The sequence below is a fragment of the Hemiscyllium ocellatum genome, chromosome 5, assembly GCF_020745735.1.
Source record: "Hemiscyllium ocellatum isolate sHemOce1 chromosome 5, sHemOce1.pat.X.cur, whole genome shotgun sequence".
NCBI classification, from domain to species: domain Eukaryota; kingdom Metazoa; phylum Chordata; class Chondrichthyes; order Orectolobiformes; family Hemiscylliidae; genus Hemiscyllium; species Hemiscyllium ocellatum.
Window position 1 is genome coordinate 67,159,014 of NC_083405.1, and position 19,844 is coordinate 67,178,857.

General features: G+C 38.4%; 1 protein-coding gene across 6 annotated transcripts in view; it reads right to left on the reverse strand.

Annotated features, from left to right (window-relative positions):
- Positions 1-483: 483 nt before the first annotated feature.
- Positions 484-19,844, reverse strand: part of grb10b (growth factor receptor-bound protein 10b) — a 205,879-nt gene continuing 186,518 nt past the window's right edge. For all 6 annotated transcript variants that reach the window (XM_060824834.1, XM_060824835.1, XM_060824833.1 and 3 more), the window contains 6 exons: positions 17,864-17,941; positions 17,584-17,700; positions 14,784-14,850; positions 14,584-14,671; positions 11,584-11,677; positions 484-3,231 (listed from right to left, as the gene is read on the reverse strand). In XM_060824834.1, coding sequence (XP_060680817.1) covers positions 3,085-3,231; positions 11,584-11,677; positions 14,584-14,671; positions 14,784-14,850; positions 17,584-17,700; positions 17,864-17,941 — 591 coding nt within the window. In that variant the 3' untranslated portion in view covers positions 484-3,084. The remainder of the gene's footprint in view (positions 3,232-11,583; positions 11,678-14,583; positions 14,672-14,783; positions 14,851-17,583; positions 17,701-17,863; positions 17,942-19,844) is intronic.

Genomic DNA, 19,844 nt, shown 5'->3' on the forward strand with positions numbered 1-19,844 from the left:
TCAACTTCCCAGTAAGTTAATCTCAGCCAGGTTAAATCTGAGAGAATATTAAAATAACTTTTTTTCAGTTTTATCAAGTGAGAAAACAAAACCATCTTTTCAGTCCTTTATTCAGAAACTGCTGTATGGAAGTGGACATCAGATCAGGACAAAACTGAGCTCAAACCCAACAGCACTTTGAACATTCTGGCCTGTCAATACTCTCTGCCTTGGCTCACAGCTGAGCAAGAGAGTGTATACAGCCCACAGAGAGAGAGAAAAAACACAATCAAACAAGGAGACAACAGATACTGAAGAGATAAGGAAAAAAAGGTCCAGCATTAGAGAAAAATTATCTCTGGAAATTAGGAGGTCTGTGGCACTGCTGATACCCCCACTATAGTTAAATGATTTGCCAACAAATAGGTCATTTAGACAAAAATGAGATAAATTGAACTCACTGGAATTCAGAGAGTCTGAAGATCTGAACTAAATAGTTGTAAATAAGTTTGCATTAATGTTTATTTCTAATTACAATAAACAGAATATATCAGTCCCTTATTTATACAAAAATACCTGAACAGTTACAGTTAAGTTCACAAGCCTTACAGCTATTTACATGAAGCAAAGCATGTTATGACTGCAGATTTTCATTTAAAATGTTAATACCTTCAAGCATTCCCTGAAAAGGTTTGCTGTATTCATTTCGAAGTCATCAGTTTTTGAAAATTTAATTTGTGATAAGCAAATCCTATCACAGAAAAAAGGTGCATTGATTGGTCAAATGGTTGGTTAAATCTTCATGCAGTAAAACAGAGGAGCAGATCCATAAAAACTGAAGTGCATTATCTATTTTTAGTTTGATGAGTGAATTAGCTGGTTGTTAAATATAGATGCACAAATCAACATAGATGTTAAAGAACCACATATGTTTGGTATATTCTGCTTAAGCCAAAGATGATACACTATATTGTAATTATTTTTCACAAGGTCAAGAAAAAAAATTAACAGGCTTCATCAACCCTGAGAGTCCCCTTTGCTGTACATTCATATCACAAATATAAAAATAAAATATCATTGGCTTCTGTATTGACAGCCAGCTGAACCTGTTGGGCCCAGGCAAATCGAAAGGTCTGCCAGAATTTCAGTAGAGGAACTCAGTCACACTGATAATAAGAATATAATGAATGGTATATGCATATTATCTGCTGAACTAATGGTTAAAGCTAACTGATGAGTAACTATATTGAGTGTTCAAAACCATCAGACAACACACTTTATCGTAAGGCATCCTAAACACCTTTCCACCCTCTAAATTTAAATATAATTTACATTCATAAATATGCAAAATGATGCAATACTGATTGAAAATTCTGGCTAAGTGCTTACAGATAAAATATCTGCAGCCCAGTTTCAAAATGCTCAATATTTTTTCAAGGTCATCATTTTTAGAACCAGTGATATTTTATTAAATTTAAATGCCTTTCAGGCCAGCATTGGTTGTGTGAAGCAGTTTATGCAAGTTACCACAAAAACATGCATGTATATTATTGTGTGGCATTACATTAGGTAACCTTTTCTTTGAAAGGGGCACTTGAGACAAATAAACCAAGTAGAAAAAAATTAAATTCACTTACTTGTAATAATGGCAAATGTACATTGCCCTTAAACTCAATCAAGCCTTGCTTTCAATAAATTGATCTGTTTTGAAAATGAATATGACAAATACTAACTGAAACTGCAATATGTAAACTATAGTGTTCTACTTCTATGCATTAAGATGCAGTTGCCTCAATATTGTTCCACTGGAATTGCATTTGAACACCAAGTTTGGTAGTTTCACAACACTACCATCTGAAATGCCTGAATTCTCAAAAATATAAGATACCTATTTTAAGAACAGACTTAGTACATTTTGAAAACATTTGTTTTCTAGTGCTCCTGTGCAATCTAAATACAGTAATATTTATTGCTGTGGGCTAATGAAAGGTCACTGATCTGTACGAATAGATCTTGATTACCAGGGCTAGACAACTCTCTAGCACATAAAACACTTGTTCCACAATAACAAAATAATTCCATGCATGGTTAAACAGTAAATCCTCAAGAGCAGAAAGAGTATTTAGTACTGAAGAGCAAGTTCTCCAGAATCAAGATTAAATCTGAAAATTTATCAAAGATCTGGATCAAAACAAGAGTGTTGCCTTTAATTTTCATTTTGAATAAACTGTATGTTGCCAGTCACCCATTTTACACCCCACCTAATTTCCAACTCCACTGAAGTGAATGAAGGGTGCATAACAGATAACCAAATAGCAACCGTCATTTCCCAATTCCACTCTTCTGGTGTGCAAATCCATCACTGAGAAATTTGGATATGTTTCAGCTTTTCAGTTATCTCCAGAAAGTACTTAAAATGGATTTAACTTCAATGCATTATTATTTCAAAACTTGATTGAAATGCGCTATTGCACAGCAGTAAAATTGGTTGGATCTGTATTCTTGATTGACCTGTTTTTTGATGAGAGCTATTTTAACTTCCAAAAGCAGTAGTCATTATGATTTCTCATATTCTTTGATGATGTCTACATTTGAACATTTCTTAGAAAGCTGCATTCAGGAAGTAAACAAAACATTAAGTGCTGCAGGAAATGAAACATCTCTTCAGCAATATGATATCTATTATGTTTTTCCTTTTTTTTTGAATGAGCACGAGTTGCCCATTTTTAAAAAAATACGTCAATTCTCTTCAATTAAAATACATCATCAAGATTACTCCAGAGCAGGTGCTTATAGTCAAGTTTTACTGTAACAAAAATGAATCCGTCATGTTTTTGCAGTTCATCTTGAAGATCATTTTCAGTTTCTACAAAGTGACAATTGAAACTTCCAAATACTTAATTGCTCAGCCCATCTTTTCTTCTGTATTACCACATATTGTGTGAACAAGTAGTATTGTCTCAATTTATGTTTTTATTGAATTTCACAGTTCTTTCAAATGAACGCAGTTCAGTTTCTCCAAAAGACTCCAGAGTTGATGCAGAGAATCAGGTAGCAATTCAAGTCTGTTAGAGTTAATTCAAATCAGTAAACAACTATCAACAGTTATAAGGAAATCTGGGAACAGTAATGCTTTAGTTTGCAAGGAAGGATTCCTCGGTTCAATTGATAAAATTCAACAAGCTGGATTAAATCAGTAAATTTGGTATTCCCATCATCAAGACTGAAGACAAGCTGTCCATTATCTTCACACTAGGGGGAAAAATGATCAAAAGATACAATATTTATTATAGAAAACTATAAATGCTTAAAACTGAAACCATACACATGTAGCCACTCTGGTTAAAAGACAGACATGCATTTTATTTGTTACAAGAGATTGCTTTAATCCTGACAGAAGGTATTTGTGAGTAGACTCTTATTAAATGTTTCAGTGTTCCACTACATGTGAAAACTCTCCACACTGTTTCATAACATGTCAAATTAGTTTAACTTCCTCAATAAGATTTTACTATAAATTAGCATAATTTTTGCTCAAGCACAACTATACATCATAATTTGCAGCTGAATTCCTGAAGGTAACGAATAAATACATTACAATCTAAACAGTACAAGTCCTCACTTCCTCAACCCTAACTTCTTGGGAGAATGAAAGGACATTTATTCACCTCAGGTTTCAGGGCCTCTCCAAGCAAAAGCAGAATGAATCAAATTTCAAACTCCTGTCCAACCACTAATCACTCAACACTACCCACAACAGGAATCAGCAACGTGAACTTTTGAGGCTCAAAATAGGATTACTGGGTAATGGCCAAAAGTCACACTTCTTGTAATTTTAAAGCTGACAAAATTAATTCATATCCCAAGCTCCATTCATGATAAAAATTGCTTTCTGCATGAGGTCAAGAGTTAATTGAAGATGAAGAACTCATCCTTTATGGTTCTACTTACCCAAGATGATGTACATGGACATCCATCTACCCTCTCTTGCAAATAAACAGCCAGCCGTTACAATCATTTTTAATCTCCAAATACATCATCATTCATTCACCTCTTTTGGGGGTGGGGGGGAGGGGGAAATGGGAGAAAGAAACTTGAACAATCAAATACGATTGCTGGAAAGAATTCAACATCCTTATGTCAACAGGGATACCAAGGACTTACGAAAAAATGTTAGCAAATCAACTATAAATGCTTGCTGGAAAAACGTTTGGCTTGAGGCTGTGATTGATTTCACAGGATTTCCCAGTGTAGATGCTGACGTAGATATGATTATTGAGTTGGCAAAACAAGTTGGAGGGGAAGGATTTGAAGACTCTGTCACAGACAAAGTAAAGGTATAGTCCCAGATTTAAAAAAAAACTCACAAAAGAATGGTGGAAATATTAAATCAAGGAAATGCAAAGATGAGGAGGAAAAAGGACAAGGCTAAGGCAGTTCAATTCACAGCTAATATGATGCCAGACCTAATAAAAGGGAAAGTTGCCATAGCCTTACCAGATCATCGTGCTTCTCTCTCATTAAAGAGAGCAGACTAGTGATGGCCTTACCTGAGGGTCACTGTGACAATGTGACTCCTTGAACATGGTTATGCTGTCCTTGGTTTTTTTCCAGAGAGTTGTACATAACAGAAGTTTCGGGGTGTCTGGTTTGGATGGATTTTAGGGCCAATTAGATTATAGCTAACAGATGCTGCCTCAGTAAAAAAGGCTTTCATGTTAAAAATAACTTGCACAATGAAATGGGAGTGGCTAGTTCTCCCAGCTCAGCTTTTCTCTGGTTTGGTTAGGCTTGGGTTTTTGCAGTCTGGCTGTACAGAGCTACTGGTCAGTTGTTAGCTAAAAATCCAAAAGAAACAGCTATATGAAAGAAGGTGTTCCATGCTGAATCTCTCTGTTATCGCTGGCTCGCTCTCTCTCTCTCCTGTGAGACCCTGTGTTTGATTTTACCTTTTTTGGCAAGGGATATTTATGGGGATTGTTGCAGGAATTTGGAACATCATCATTAAGTTGGGGTAGTCTGTTGGGTTTTTGGATAGGTTATGTTATTCTATATTCTCTTCTGCTTATGTTTTATTTAGTACTCTGTAAATAAATTCTGTTTTGTTTAAAACAGAGGGGTTTTGACCAACAGCATCACTCCTGGAATATCCACTGTTCACCTGCTCAAAACAATAAGAAAAGTTAGTGTCTGGGTAACCTTGAAATGTTTTGAGGGTGTCTGACCTGGTCCATAACAAATTGGGGATTTCTTTCATAGTTCCAATTTGGGATTAGGATTGCTGGACCCGAAGGCAGCGGGTGGTAGGTATCAGTGTCTTTTGTTCTGGTGTTGATCTTGATTGGTTTGAACAGTGCTTGGAATAGCAATGGCTATTTCAGTCACAGAGTTTTCTGGGCAAGGAAGAAGTGACTTTGGGGATTGACAATTTGGAATTGGAGCTGCCTCTTTCTGAGAGGAGAGATAATTACAGCGAAAGTTCAGCATTTAACTTTGCTGAAAATGCCATCAGAATCTTTGGAGATGGCTAAAATTCAATTGAAAATGAAGCAGCTGGAGTCAGAGGCAAACAAAAAAGGAAAGGGCAAAAGAAATGAAACTGTTTTAATTACGATTAAAAGCAGAGGAAAGAGAAAAAGAACGAATCACTTTATCAGAACAAAAAGAAAAAGAGAGAGAGAGAGAGAAGTGACAGAAAAGTGGGGGGAGGGAAGGGAAAAAGTGGGAGTTTGAACTTCAGAAATTGGCACATAGACAGGAAAGTTAGCTTAAAAGGATGGAGATGAAGGCTGAAGTCAAGCTTAGTGAGCAAGAGCAGAGAGTTAAAATGACAAAATTAGCAGCTGAAATGGCTGACAATTATGAGTTGGTTCATAAATTAAAATGAGGAAAAAAAAGAAATCCTCACGTGGAAAGGGAAAGGTAGATCTTGGTGAAAATTATAAGAATAACTTAGCACAGGGTAAAAAAGAAGCCCTTGAAGGGGAAAGAGAAGTTAAAAAGCTCGAGTGGTTTTACTGTAATAAAGTAGGCCATGTGAAATCACAGTTGGCGAGTTAGAAAAAGCCAGATGCGGGAAAACAGAATAAGCCAGTGAATTTTGTTGGAGTGCTAATGAAAACACAGTGGAGTGGAGGCTAAAAAACTGCACCAGAATGTCCAACCTGGTCCGAGGTTGGTTAAGGAGGAAGTGCCAGATCTTCTTAAACCTGCATAGGTACAGTTTACTCGCAACAGCAAAGAGGTTACAATATTAGGAGAGTTGAAAAATGTGGTGCTGGAAAAACACAGCAGGCCAGGCAACATCCAAGGAGCAGGAGCATCGACATTTCGGGCATAAGCCCTTCTTCAGGAATGGGGATTGTTGCAGGAATTTGGAACATCATCATTAAGTTGGAGTAGTCTGTTGGGTTTTTGGATAGGTTAAGTTATGCCCGAAACGTCAATTTTCCTGCTCCTCAAATGCTGCCTGGTCTGCTGGTCAGCACCACATTTTTCAACTCTGGTCTCCAGCACCTGCAGTCCTCACGCTTTCCACAATGTTACGAGACACGGGATCCTCTTAATCTGTGATGTTGATTGATGAGGAGAAATGCACCTCCGAAGGACAATTGCCAGAAAAAGTGCTAGTAATGGGAATTAATGGCCAGACAAGAAGTGCTCAATTATGTAAAACATTCAACTCCAGGAATATAATTTGCCATTGCTAACGATACAGCTAGTTCATAGGTAAGAGTGCTGCCTATTGTGGCTGAAAAGCCAATGTAAACCCAGACAACTAAAATATAAAAAGAATATCTTGGGACTCTTCCCGACTGTGTGGTAACGAGGTCACAAAGTCACAGTTGAAACAGGAGAGATCAGAGAGTTCAGACAAGAAAGGTAAAGTGGAATTAGCAAATACTCTACTTGGTCAAATGGCTGACAGAAACTAACAAATTGAAGACAAATCGAACATAGTTAGTTCAGGTAAATTAACTGGGTTGCAGCAGGAAGAGGAGACACTAAATCAATTGTATTGAAAGGCATACGTGGAAAAAGAATCCAAATGTATCCTTGTATGCTAGTTTAAAAATGATGTGTTAATGAGGAAATAGACATCATCATATTCAGGCAGATGAGAAATGGGTAGACGTTCAGCAAGCCCTGTTGCTAATGGGTTATAGAAAGGTGGTGTTGCGGGTAGCACATTAACAACCAGTAGGGGGTCATTTACAGGTAAGCAAACCTCAAGCTAAAATACAAAAACCTTTTTATTGGCCTGGACTGCAGAAGAATGAATTGAATTTTGCCAAACATGTCTTACATGTAGGTAATTGAAAAACCACAAGCAGGAATAAAACCTGCACCTTTAATACCTATTCCTAGGAACCTTTTACAAGTCTTAATAGATTGCAGAGGACTCCTACCTAAAACAAAAAAAAGAGAATCAGTATTTGTTAACAATAATGGATGTGTCCACTAGATTTCCAGAGGCCATTCCATTATGCAATATCACCACCGAATTGTATGGGAGTTACTCAAACTTTTCTCTCGATATGGCTGACTCTCAGATATACAATCTGATCAAGGGTCAAACTTTATTCAAGGAGGTTATGAACAGCTTAGGAATAAAACAATTCAAATCTACTGCATACCACCCAGAATCACAAGCAATAGAAAGACGGCATCAGACATTTAAATACCATGTTGAGGGCTTATAGTCAAGACTATCCAGATGATTGGGATAAGGGATGCACCAAATGAATCAGCCAAATTCAGTCCATTTGAATTAGTTTTTGGGTTTGGGCATGAAGTGAGAGGACTGCTAAAATTGATTAAGGAGAAAGTGTTATGTCATAATCTAAATACGTGGTCTCTGAATTATGTGTCAGATTTTACGGAATGATTAAATAGTGCAGCGGAGTTGGATAGATGGCATTTAAAAGTATCAATACACAATGAAACCGAATGCAGATAAGAAATCAAAAACTTGCAATTTTGCTGTCGGGGATAAGGTGTTCGTATTACTTCTAGTGATTGGTGAACCTTTAAAAGCAAAGTTTAGTGGACTTTATCAAGTCAAAAGGAAATTGAGTGAGGTGAACTATTCGATAAGGACTCCAGACAGAAAGCAATCTCACAGAGTGTCATGTGAATATTCTCCAAAGATATTTTGACAGGGAAGGAAAGCCAAAGGAGACTGTGTTATTGGTTACAATACAGACTGAATAACCAAGTTCAGAGGATTCTGAATTAGGCATTCATCAAATTAAATTGGAAAATGAGGAAGTGTTCAAAAACTGGGATAAAAAATTAGTTACCTTCCAGAGGAAAATCGAAATGACCTGCAAGAGTTATTGCTTTCGCATGGGAAGATAGGTGCAAATATGCTTGTTGTTATAGCCATTCATTTTAATAATTGTATATGTGGCTGCATGAGAAAATGTGATTGCCAACACATGGCCGAGACTTGGATGAGAAACGGAGGCATTCCATGACGAGAGTAAAACAGTCAGTAACAGAATTTAGTGCACGTGTTTCTGCATGTTTATAGTCAATGGAATGTACATGGGTGTTGCAGGGTACTAACAGTGCAAGATTCAGAGGTTTTAAAAGGAAGCCATCTTTGGATACAGGTGGTTTATTTGTTTTTAAGGGAGGAGGTGTGACAATGCTGCTCCTTTAACAAGGTTACGATGTCCATGGTTATTTTTCAAAGGAGTTGTAAATGCAGAGGTTCCAAGGTGTCTGGTTTGTATGGGTTTTATGGCCAATTTGGTTATAGCTAACAGATACCGCCTCAGAAAAAAAGGCTTTCAAGGGGCTTTCAATGAAAAGTGAATGACCAGTTTTCCCAGCTCAGCTTTTCTTTGGTTTGGTTTGGTTTGGCTTGGGTTTTAGCAGTCTGGCTGTTCAGAGCTGTTAGTCAGTTGCTAGCTAGGAATCCAAAAGAAACAGCAACATGGAAGAAGGTGTTCCATGCTGAATTTCTCCGCCATCTCTCTCTTGCCTATAAGACCCTGTGTTTGATTTTACCTTTTTTGGCAAGGGGTGTTTATGGGGACTGTTGCCGGAATTTAGAACAATATTATTATGTTGGGATAGTTTTTTGGATAGGGTAAGTTATTCTGTATTCTGTTTAATTCAGTACTCTGTAAATAAATTCTGTTGTGTTTAAAACCAATTAAGTTTTTTGAAGAGTAACAAAGAGGATTGATGAGGGCAGAGCGGTAGATGTGATCTATACGGACTTCAGCAAGGCGTCTGACAAGGTTCCCCATGGGAGACTGATTAGCAATGTTTAATCTCACGGAATACAGGGAGAACTGGCCATTTGGATACAGAACTGGTTTGAAGGTAGAAGACAGAGGGTGGTGGTGGAGGGTTGTTTTTCAGACTGGAGGCCTTTGACCAGTGGAGTGCCACAAGGATCAGTACCGGGTCCTCTACTTTTCGTCATTTACATAAATGATTTGGATGTGAGCATAAGAGGTACAGTTAGTAAGTTTGCAGATCACACCAAAACTGGTGATGTAGTGGGCAGCGAAGAAGGTTACCTCAGATTACAACAGGATCTTGGGAAATGGAGAAATGGGCTGTGAAGTGGCTGATGGAGTTTATTTCAGATAAATGCAAGGGAAAGCATTTTGGGAAAGCACATCTTAGCAGGACATATACTCTTAATGGTAAGGTCCTAGGAAGTGTTGCTAAACAAAGAGACCTTGGAGTACATATGAAAGTGGAGTCACAGGTAGACAGGATAGTGAAGAAGGGATTTGATAAGTTTTCTTTTATTGGTCAGAGTATTGAGTTCAGGAGTTGAGAGATCATGTTGCAGCTGTACAGGATGTTGGTTAGGCCCTGTTGGTGTATTGCGTGCAATTCTGGCCTCCTTCCTATCGGAAAGATGTTCTGAAACTTGAAAGGGTTCAGAAAAGATTTACAAGGACATTGCCAGGGTTGGAGGATTTGAGCTATGGGGAAAGGCTGAATAGGCTGGGGCTGTTTTCCCTGGAGCGTCGGACGCGGAGGGGTGACCTTATAGAGGTTTACAAAATTATGAGGGGCATGGATAGGATAAATAAACAAAGTCTTTTCCCTGAGATGGGAGAGTCCAAAACTAGAGAGCATAGGTTTAGGGTGAGAGGGGAAAGATATAAAAGAGACCTAAGGGGCAACATTTTCACGCAGAGGTGGTACGTACATGCATGGAATGAGCTGCCAGAGAAAGTGGGGGAGGCCAGTACAATTGCAACATTTAAAAGGCATTTGGATGGGTATAGGAATAGGAAGGGTTTGGAGGGATATGGGCCGGGTGCTGGTAGGTGGGACTAAATTGGGTTGGGATATCTGGTCAGCATGGACGAGTTGGACCGAAGGGTCTGTTTCCATGCTGTACATCTCTATGACTCTAGGTTTTGACCAGCTGCATCACTTCTGGAATATACTATACACCTGCTCAAAACAACTAGAAAAGCTAGGGTATGGGCTACCTTCTTGAAATGGTTTGAGGGGGTCTGGCCTGCTCCATACAGTCACTACATCTCAGGCAAGATGAAAAGTTGAGAAGTAAAGTCCTTCATGATAACCACAGCTGATACAGGATTTGAACCCATACTGTTTGCAACACACTGCACTGCCAATCAGTCATCATGCCAAATGAGCTAACAAACCTAAGATGATCAGCTAAAAACTGAAAAGCAGAAGCAACAGACTGTATTATAATTATGGAACTAAGCACGATCTTTGTTGAGTGGCACTGCTGTTGCTGCTTGCTCAAAACCTTCCAAAATTCAAAAGACAAAGAAGTCAAAAGTAACATTGTCTTTATCCTACTGCAACATCAACTTCAGCCACCTCGACTATTCTGTCCAGGTTAAAAAAAATTTCAACTTCACCAGAAGTAGGTATGACAAGTGTTATATTTTTAACTACATTACTTCTTTTAACTACATTTGGAAATTTTCATAATTAATAAAAATGCTGTTTTACACTTTACATCCTACCATGCACTCTTCATATTAATTTTTTTTTACATAGTTGAAAGCTATCCTATTGACTCCCAATATGAAATGTTAATAAATTCACTGCTTATGAGGTTACTTAAGAACATAAGCCCCATCCCTGGTTCCATCCCCCTCTCCGCTGGCATCTTTAACTTTCTTCCCAATTCACCCTTCCCGCTTCTCCATTCTTCTGACCTCCAATATTCTATATCTGTACATTCCTTTGCTCTCCTCATTCTTTTCCTCCCTACCTTGACTTCCCTTTGCCTTTTCTCTTCTTCTTCTGCCTCCTATTCTCTCTATCCATTGGCTCTCTTTCTTTCCCCTTACCTTGGTTCAATTATCTCATTGTCCTCTGACTTAGAATTACCTATTGGTCTTGATTCTATTGTTTGTAATATCAGAGGAAATCAAGTATTAAATGTAAATAAGCAAAATCTGAATATATTGAAAAATAGAGACTTGTGGAATTCTCTTTTGTCAGTGATAATTATTCAATGCACCGACAGTATTTACCAGTTATAAATAACTGGATGACGATCAGAAAGCACCTGACACCAGAAGGAGACAATGACATAAATCTATGAGATTTTGGAAAAAAAATTCAAAAACTTACTGGCAGTATCTGGAAATGCCTGATCTTCTGTTGGCAGTACAATGTTAGCACAAATGTCTTTGGGTTACTCTGACTATCTCTCAAAAGAAATAACCTGCAGAAACAAAATCAAAATCATACCTCCTTTTTAAAATTCAAGGTACAAATGCTGCATTGAAGAAAAAGAGGTTATGTGGCAGAGTTTGGATCTAAATAATACATTCAGCAGATTACAAAGGTTTCTAGCAAATATAAAAATGCCCACATATCAGCAATAGCAAATGAACAAAAAATGCTGGAAATACTTAGCAGATCAGACAGCATCTATGGAGCGAAGTTCCACTTTTTGCAGATGCTGCTTATGTCACTATTTCTAGCATTTTCTATTCACTTTCCAACACCATAATATTTTGCCAATGTGTAGAGCCAGTAGCATTATTACCATTTCAGAAAATTGTAGGTCGATATGAAATGCAAAGTAAACTCATCTGTATGGGAGCTTGCATGTCAGAAGTGCAGTTCATCTTCTATTTTTTCTTGTATTATCAACTACTCAAAGTCATACTTTATAAGAGTCTTGCAAGGAAAGACTTAACTGACTGGAAACTGAACTGAATGAAATTTGAATCCTTCCACAGCAGATCCTGAGATACGCAGAGAGGGGCGTACTGTTTAGGCATAGCATAAATTGATAAAAGTTATGAATGCAGCCTCTCAAATGTGGTCCAGCAATAGCCTTTCAGCAGATCCCCAGAAATAAAACAAGTATACAGATACACCATTGAAACAGGCAACTGTCAAATAATTAAGAGGGTATCAGTACCAACAGACCGTCCCATGACATGGAATGAAGATATAGAGAGCAAATAGTGAAAATATTTGATGGCCTGGGGTCTGATTAGTTGACCTGGCTGGATGTATAGCATGCAGTTCAAAATAATGCCAACAACATAGTTCTCAATCCAAGTGAGTTAGACTTCAGACCTACCTCTATGAATGCAATTATAAACCAGCACAGATAAAAACTGTCAAGGTGAAGAATCAACAGTGAGCCAAGGAAGTGGTTTCAAGCAGAGCACACACAGCATACCACACCACAGGATGAGGTGAAAAGTGATGAGGTAGAAAAGCACAGCAGGTCAGGCAGCATCCAAGAAGAAGAATCGACGGTTCAGGCATAAGCCCTTCATCAGGAATGTGGACTTCCTTGGAAGAGGCTTCAGAGTAAGGTTACAGCATCTATGTCTGTAGTCCTTAGTTTCTCCATACTACAGGATGACTTAGATCCATAACTTGTCTCTGGGCCTAATAGGATAATCTAAAAATGTTACTTTGTTTTTTAAAAACAATGGTCAATGTAGTACTTATTGGGTTTTCTATTGTTGCAGGTTGAAAGAACTTGAAGTGAATTGCAAGCATATGTACTTAGTCCTCCTTACTACTTCATCAGTTCTTCAAGACAGAGTTCTTCCACTCTGTATTTAAAGGTCCAAAACGATCCAATGTTAGATTTGCCAAAAGTTGGACATATGTGCCTTGATGAGGTAAATGAGTGTGATGCCTAAATATTTGCAGACTCCTTCCCCTGTATGAACTTGGCTTCTACCTGGGCATGTTGGAAATACGTGAGTTGGACTTCACCTCGGGAATACTCTTCTCCAGTTTAAACAGTTCTGACCAAGAGATACTCATAAGAAGGGACCGATGCATATGGTCAAGGAGATGTTGAGAACATGTTGAAACATTTCCTCTGCCCTCCCAGTAATCACATGTCATGACGAAGCTCAGAACATAATTCGTTTTGGAAGACACATCAGGCATGAGGTCAATGCGACTACCCAACACAGCAGACTGACTGACACCAGTGCTATTTTGCTGGGGATGTTGGTCCGAAAGAGTATATTGACATTCGAGCACCTATACTGCTATTAGATTTGCAAGACTTCACAGAGGCACTTGTATTTCTTGAGGGATCTGAGGAGTCTACTCTACATTGTCCACATCTTCAACATATATAGGAGGACAGATAATGCTGCTGCCCTGTAGACCATAAGCTTGGTACCAGGTTTGAGGACTTTGAGGAACTGTGTGTTTGATGACAGATGACCAAACGTTGCACTTGGTCAACCAAACAGAAGTTACTCACACTTGACTTCCTGTAAAACTCAGTTTCATTTTCTGATTTTCAAGCCTAATGGTCTTCTGCTGATGACAGCTGCTTGGCCTCCTTGTCACCATGTCCAAAATAACTGCTATTTACCATACAACATATGTGCAAGATGCAACAGGCAAAGACTTTGGAAATTTAGCTTGGCTAAACTGTGGGACACATCTGCTGAATTTGATTCAACATGCCAAATGTATGATTCACAACTTGGAGACCAAAGTTGCAGCTGGACATGATATTAAGGTGAGAGAAAAAATGTCAGGGAATAAGTAAACAAAAAAAAAGTTAAATTCTGGACATGATATTAAGGTGAGAGAAAAAATGTCAGGGAATAAGTAAACAAAAAAAAAGTTAAATTCAAACAAGCAGTGCAACAGGAAATAATTTGCAAAACCAAAAGTGAACAAATTGGGTCCAACAGAAAATACAACATTCATTTTCAGTACTTTATGGGGAGACATGCTGTCAATTGAGCAGCCATAACAGGTACAATGCAAAGCCACCAGCATATTCCCAGAGTAAACTACTCTGAAGTTTTGTATTTGCTGCTATGAAATGATGCAAAAAGATTAATCTGGGGAGAAATAAACTCACGGTATTGTGTAAGTCTTAATAACAGGGCCTCCCAATTATCCAATCAGTGCTTAATTATTTATACATCAGATTGGACAACTTATCTTTGGAAATCATTAAAGACAGAAAAATTAAAACAATATGAAAGAGCGAAGTTTTTTGAATAGTTTACAATAGCCTGTGTAATGCTTCAACTAAATTACTGAACTCCAATAATTTCCTGAATGTTTGCTCTCAGTACGTGGACACGAGTTGTAGAATGGAGATAGGTTTGTTCTTACCCATCCACAGGTCCCTGTTTTTCGATCATACTATGAGCCTCTTTTCGAGAGATGCGGCCGTGAAACCATGGCTGAGTTCTGTGAATAGCTAGATGATGAAAGAAATTAGTGACATTGGTTTCAAGCTTTGAACTTTAACTGTGCATATCACGAACAAGAAGACAAATATAAGAGAAATTTTCAATTTACATGCAACTTACTGTGACCGAGTGTTGGGGGATGTAAAGGACTTGAACTACCCAAAGTGTTCATTCGCTGACTACGTTTCTGCAAGCAAAAACATTTAAAACAGCATTTGCCTCATATGACTACAACTCGCTTTATTCTAAAAGTTAAAAATTAACAGTACATTCCCATATATTTATAGGATATAAGCCCTTGCTGCTGGCTAAAGAAAGTGAAATTAATCACAAAGGAAGTGAAGGTTTTTTTAAAACTTGAAAGAAAAGTAATTGTTCCAAAACAATGGGTTGGATTTCACAATCACACATTTTTTTGGTTATCTCTGCAAATGTAAAGTATGATTTGGAGATGCCGGTGTTGTACTCGGTGGACAAAGTTTTTTTAAAAAAATCACACACCAGGTTATAGTCCAACAGGTTTATTTGGAAGTACTAGCTTTCGGAGCACTGCTCCTTCATCAGATAGCAATGGAGCAGGATCATAAGACACAGAATTTATAGCAAAAGATCACAGCGTCATGCATGCAACTGATACGATATACTGAACAAGCCTAGACTGCTGTTAAATCTTTCACATTTTAGAATGAGTTCATTAATATGTAAATGCAAGAACTTCTTTCGAGTCACATTCCCGAGATGACTTAAGATATTTTTTTAAAAAAAGGTGACAGCTAAGCTCAGACAATGCATTCAAGGTGTGAGGTTAGAGTCCATCTGTATCCCAATCTTGAGTCAGACTGGTGCTATTTCCAAAGTAGGAATTTATAAATGTTACATGGATTGTTGCCGGCAGATTGTGTGTGTTTTGAACAAAAGAGTGTATCTGCAATTACAATGCATTTGCAGAATTGTAATTCCTACACTCACTGCTCTGTCAAATAAAGGAAAGCATACCAAGAACCTTCTTCATGACCCTATCTACCTGCGACTCCACTTTCAAGGAGCTATGAACCTGCACTCCAAGGTCCCTTCATTCAGAACACTCGCCAGGAACTTACCATTAAATGTATAAGTCCTGTCCTGATTTCCATTTCCAAAATGCAGCACCTCATTTATCTAAATTCAACTCCATCTGCCATTCTTCAGCCCGTGGGCCATCTGATCAAGGTCCCATTGTACTCTGAGGTAACCTTCTTTGCTGTCCACCACACCTCCAATTTTGGGATCATCTGCAAACTTGCTAATTATACCTCCTCTGTTCACATCCAAATCATTTATATAAATGACGCAGTGGACCTAGCGCTGATCCTTGTGGCACACTACTGGACACATGTCTCCAGTCTGGAAAGCAACCCTCCACCACCACCCTCTGTCTTCTACCTTTGAGCCAGTTCTGTATCCAAATGGCTAGTTCTCCCTGTATTCCATGAGATCTAACCTTGCCAACCATCTCCCATGAGGAACCTTGAACGCCTTACTGAAGTCTATATCAACCATGTCCACAGCTCTGCCCTAAGAAATCCTCCCAAGCAGCTCGAGCAAATCTCCCTGCTTGTATATTAGTCCCCTTCCAATTCAGGTAGATCTGTCTTTCTTGTACAGGTCACTTCTACCACAGATGAGGTTTCAATAATCCAAAAATGTGAACCTTTCTCCCTTGCACCAGCTCCTCAGCCACACATTCATCTGCTCTATCTTCCTATTCCTACTCTCACCAGCTCGTAGCATCAGAACATAGCACCGTCTTATTGTTCTAAAAAGCCACTGCTCTGACTAACTTAGTACTTATGGTATATATTTTTAAAATGCAATCGAGACACAAATTTTAATAAAACATATAATCAAGAAAGAATCCACTTTACTCACTATTGTAGATTTACAGCAAGGTCACACTTAAAAGCTATGCACTTATCTGCTCCTGTGCTATGAGCTCTCCCACAGAGGTTCGTCCAAAGTCAGCTGTGAATTTTACTGTTGGTTAATTTTTCCTGGATGCACTCTATGTCCACAGATACATGAACCCAAACAGCAAAAGTACTAACTGTGCAGATTCACTGCTGTGTCAGTTAGCAGTGTAGGTTTCTTTCTCTCTTTCTCCCTCACTGACTGTGGTGTCACTGCCTTTTGGCTGTCTTCCTCTTTTTAAAGTTGCCGTTGTTTGATCTTTATCCATCAAGGTTCCAAAGCAATGCAACAGCATATAAAACAGTCATTGCAGCTCCTGGCATTCGAGGAAATTATCTCCAAAATCTAAAATATCTCACAAAAGAAGCAGCTCTTAGAGCCACAATTTTTTTCCCATCCTCCATTTTGGATCTTCCGAAAGCTTTCACACAATGAGAAACTAAACATTCATGCCTCTGACTTTGTACCCTTCCCAATCATTATTTCAGGCTGAATTAAATTTGTCTGAACTGTATCACTGTATTCAAAACCATCAATTTCAGCTGTATTATCTCCATCATGTGAACACATTAACAGCATTCCCAGCAGCACATTACCTACCCTGACATCAGTCGTTTTTCCATTCAACTCTTGTTCAAGCCTTTGTCACCTCCTTTACTATTCCATTACTTTAACTGGTTTCCCATATCTTGGCTTCCACAAACCTCAACACATCAAAAACTTTACTTTCTGCATCTTATCCCAATATTCAATGACTGGCAGCGAACCCAGCACAAAGTTTGAAATTTAAGTAATTACTCTGCAGGATCTAAATTCTTCTTTAACCTATTCAGCCCTACAAAACTTCCTATCCCAACCAAACAAGTGCTATCTTATTTCAACCTCCTGTCAGTCCACTCTCCTTTTTCTCCAGTATTCATTACAATGTTTTCTGCTGTGAAGGACTAGAAACAGCGTTAAGAAATGTCTTTACCCTCCATGTATGACCTTCTTCCATGGCTGCATTTTGGGCCTCCGCAGGATTTTCAATGACCCGACCCGTGTGTCCAGAGAAGTCCATAGCTACCAAAGAATTTTCAGATATGCTTCTCTAAAAAGGATGATAGAAACAAAATAACATTTATGATGTACATGATTCACTGACAAAAGCAAGTACATTGAAACTTTCAAAAATGCACTTCAGTGAAAAAGATTAAAAATTCAGGAGAGGACAGAAGAGAATCAAAACGTTTTAAAGAAAGAAGATGACCTACCACGGGTGTCGAGAAATGGGATAGTAATGTTTTCCTTTGTTGAGGAATCCGATAGTTCTGGTACAACAGGATGCCATACTATAGAAAAGAAACACATTAACTTTAAACAGCAATGATAAATTTTACAAAGAGAAAGCCGGGATTACATGGTGACTCCATATCTATTTTCTAATGAAGAGATTTAATCAAATGTAGGTGTGCAATTCTTAGAGATTCAAATGCATGCTTATACCTGTATTGTGAATCCCACCAGATTGTACATTGTTACTTGCATTCGTGCACATGCCAAATGGAGGCATGCAGATCATGAGGTCAGTCAGCATGCAATGCTGTTTTGATGTCAGTGTTAACATTTTGAAGCTCAAGCTAATGACTTCCCTTCATCATGCATAAGTGATTAAATAGCAAGGAGAATCCCCACCACTGCTGTCTAAATGGATCATTAACTACATATAGAACAGTTACTTCTCAATCTCAGCGGACTGTTAGTGAGATCATGAAAGTATGTGACACTTGCAAAAGTCCTTTAAAGTAATGTTAACAGTGTGATGTCACAATGTTGAAGGACTTGATCCTAAATTCTGGCTAACTCAGCTGCTGTCAGACACGGGTGCAGTGGGAGGCATAACTTCTTGAATACCGAAGGATTGGGAGAATGACCAGAGTACAGGGAGAGCAACACCAACTGCTACTGACAGGGAAGAGGATGGCGACATGGATTCTCAAAAGCAGGCTGTTCCATCCAAAAAAAATTGAAGAATTTTCTGAATTTCACTAAGTAAGTGTGCTTGAAATATCTGTATTTTAGACAGGATGTCTTCACTGAAATATGCAACTTTCTGTGGCAAAGAAATGGCAACAACTCACAGTTTGTCACACAGCTTGGAAAAGAAAAGTTAGCAATGCTCTGTATTCAAAGACGGTAGATTTCATTTCATGCTTATTTTGTCAGGGAACAACATCTGATGAAGGGTCACTAGACTCAATACTTTAATTCTGATTTTCTCTCCGGATGCTGCCAGACTTGTTGAGTTTCTCCAGCACTCTTTATTTATGTAATAGAGTACGTAAATGGTTTCACTTGACTTTTAGAGTTCCCCAAATGATTTTATGCATCAACAGTATGCACATCCTTTTGTGAATGTCCTGCATCAATCAAGATACACCACCACCAGTGAGGAATTCACTGCGTCAACATCCATTCAGTGTACAACCATGCACACCAAAGTATCCAGGTCAACTTTAGTAACCTGGCAGACATCCCAATGCTTTGATCGTGCACAATCCATTGTGCCATTTGCAAATTAGTTACCATGCCAAATTCGGGGCATGGCAACAAGGTTTATCCACTTACTACTCTATGTACCTGAACACTGCATGATTATTGCACTGCCATGCAAAAGAATGGCACCAAATGGCCTACTATACAATATACAACTTCATCATAAGGATGCAGCCCTTGCCACCACCTAACTGGCCAGCAGTTGATGAGAATGAAGACGAAAGGAGGAATCAACCGAGAAAGCCAAATTTTATCTGGGTTATCCTTGAACATCTCATCCAATTTGATATGAATGTATGCAACATAAGAACTGTGTTCATCAATAGTCCCAAGCCTTATCTTATGTAAATAACTCATCCAACTCGGATTCCAGTGAACACAATCCCAATCCCTCATTGTCCCAAGCCATACCTTTCCTCTAACTGACCATTTGAGTATCGGCTTAGCCACAATTCAAAAATAAAAAACCCAACATAAATATACCAAAACAAATAATGCCACAATGTACACAAATGCTAATTTATCACCTTTGTACATATCCTTTGCGGCAGTTCTCCTTGTACCTAATTTGGTGCTCCTGTGCAGTATTAACCTGGTGTCTTAAACATGGGTAATGAAAGACTTTTAGTTGATGAAACTGAATATGGTCTTCGTAGAGGTTTCAAGTAACTGTGTACCTAGATGGTCCAAGACCAGACT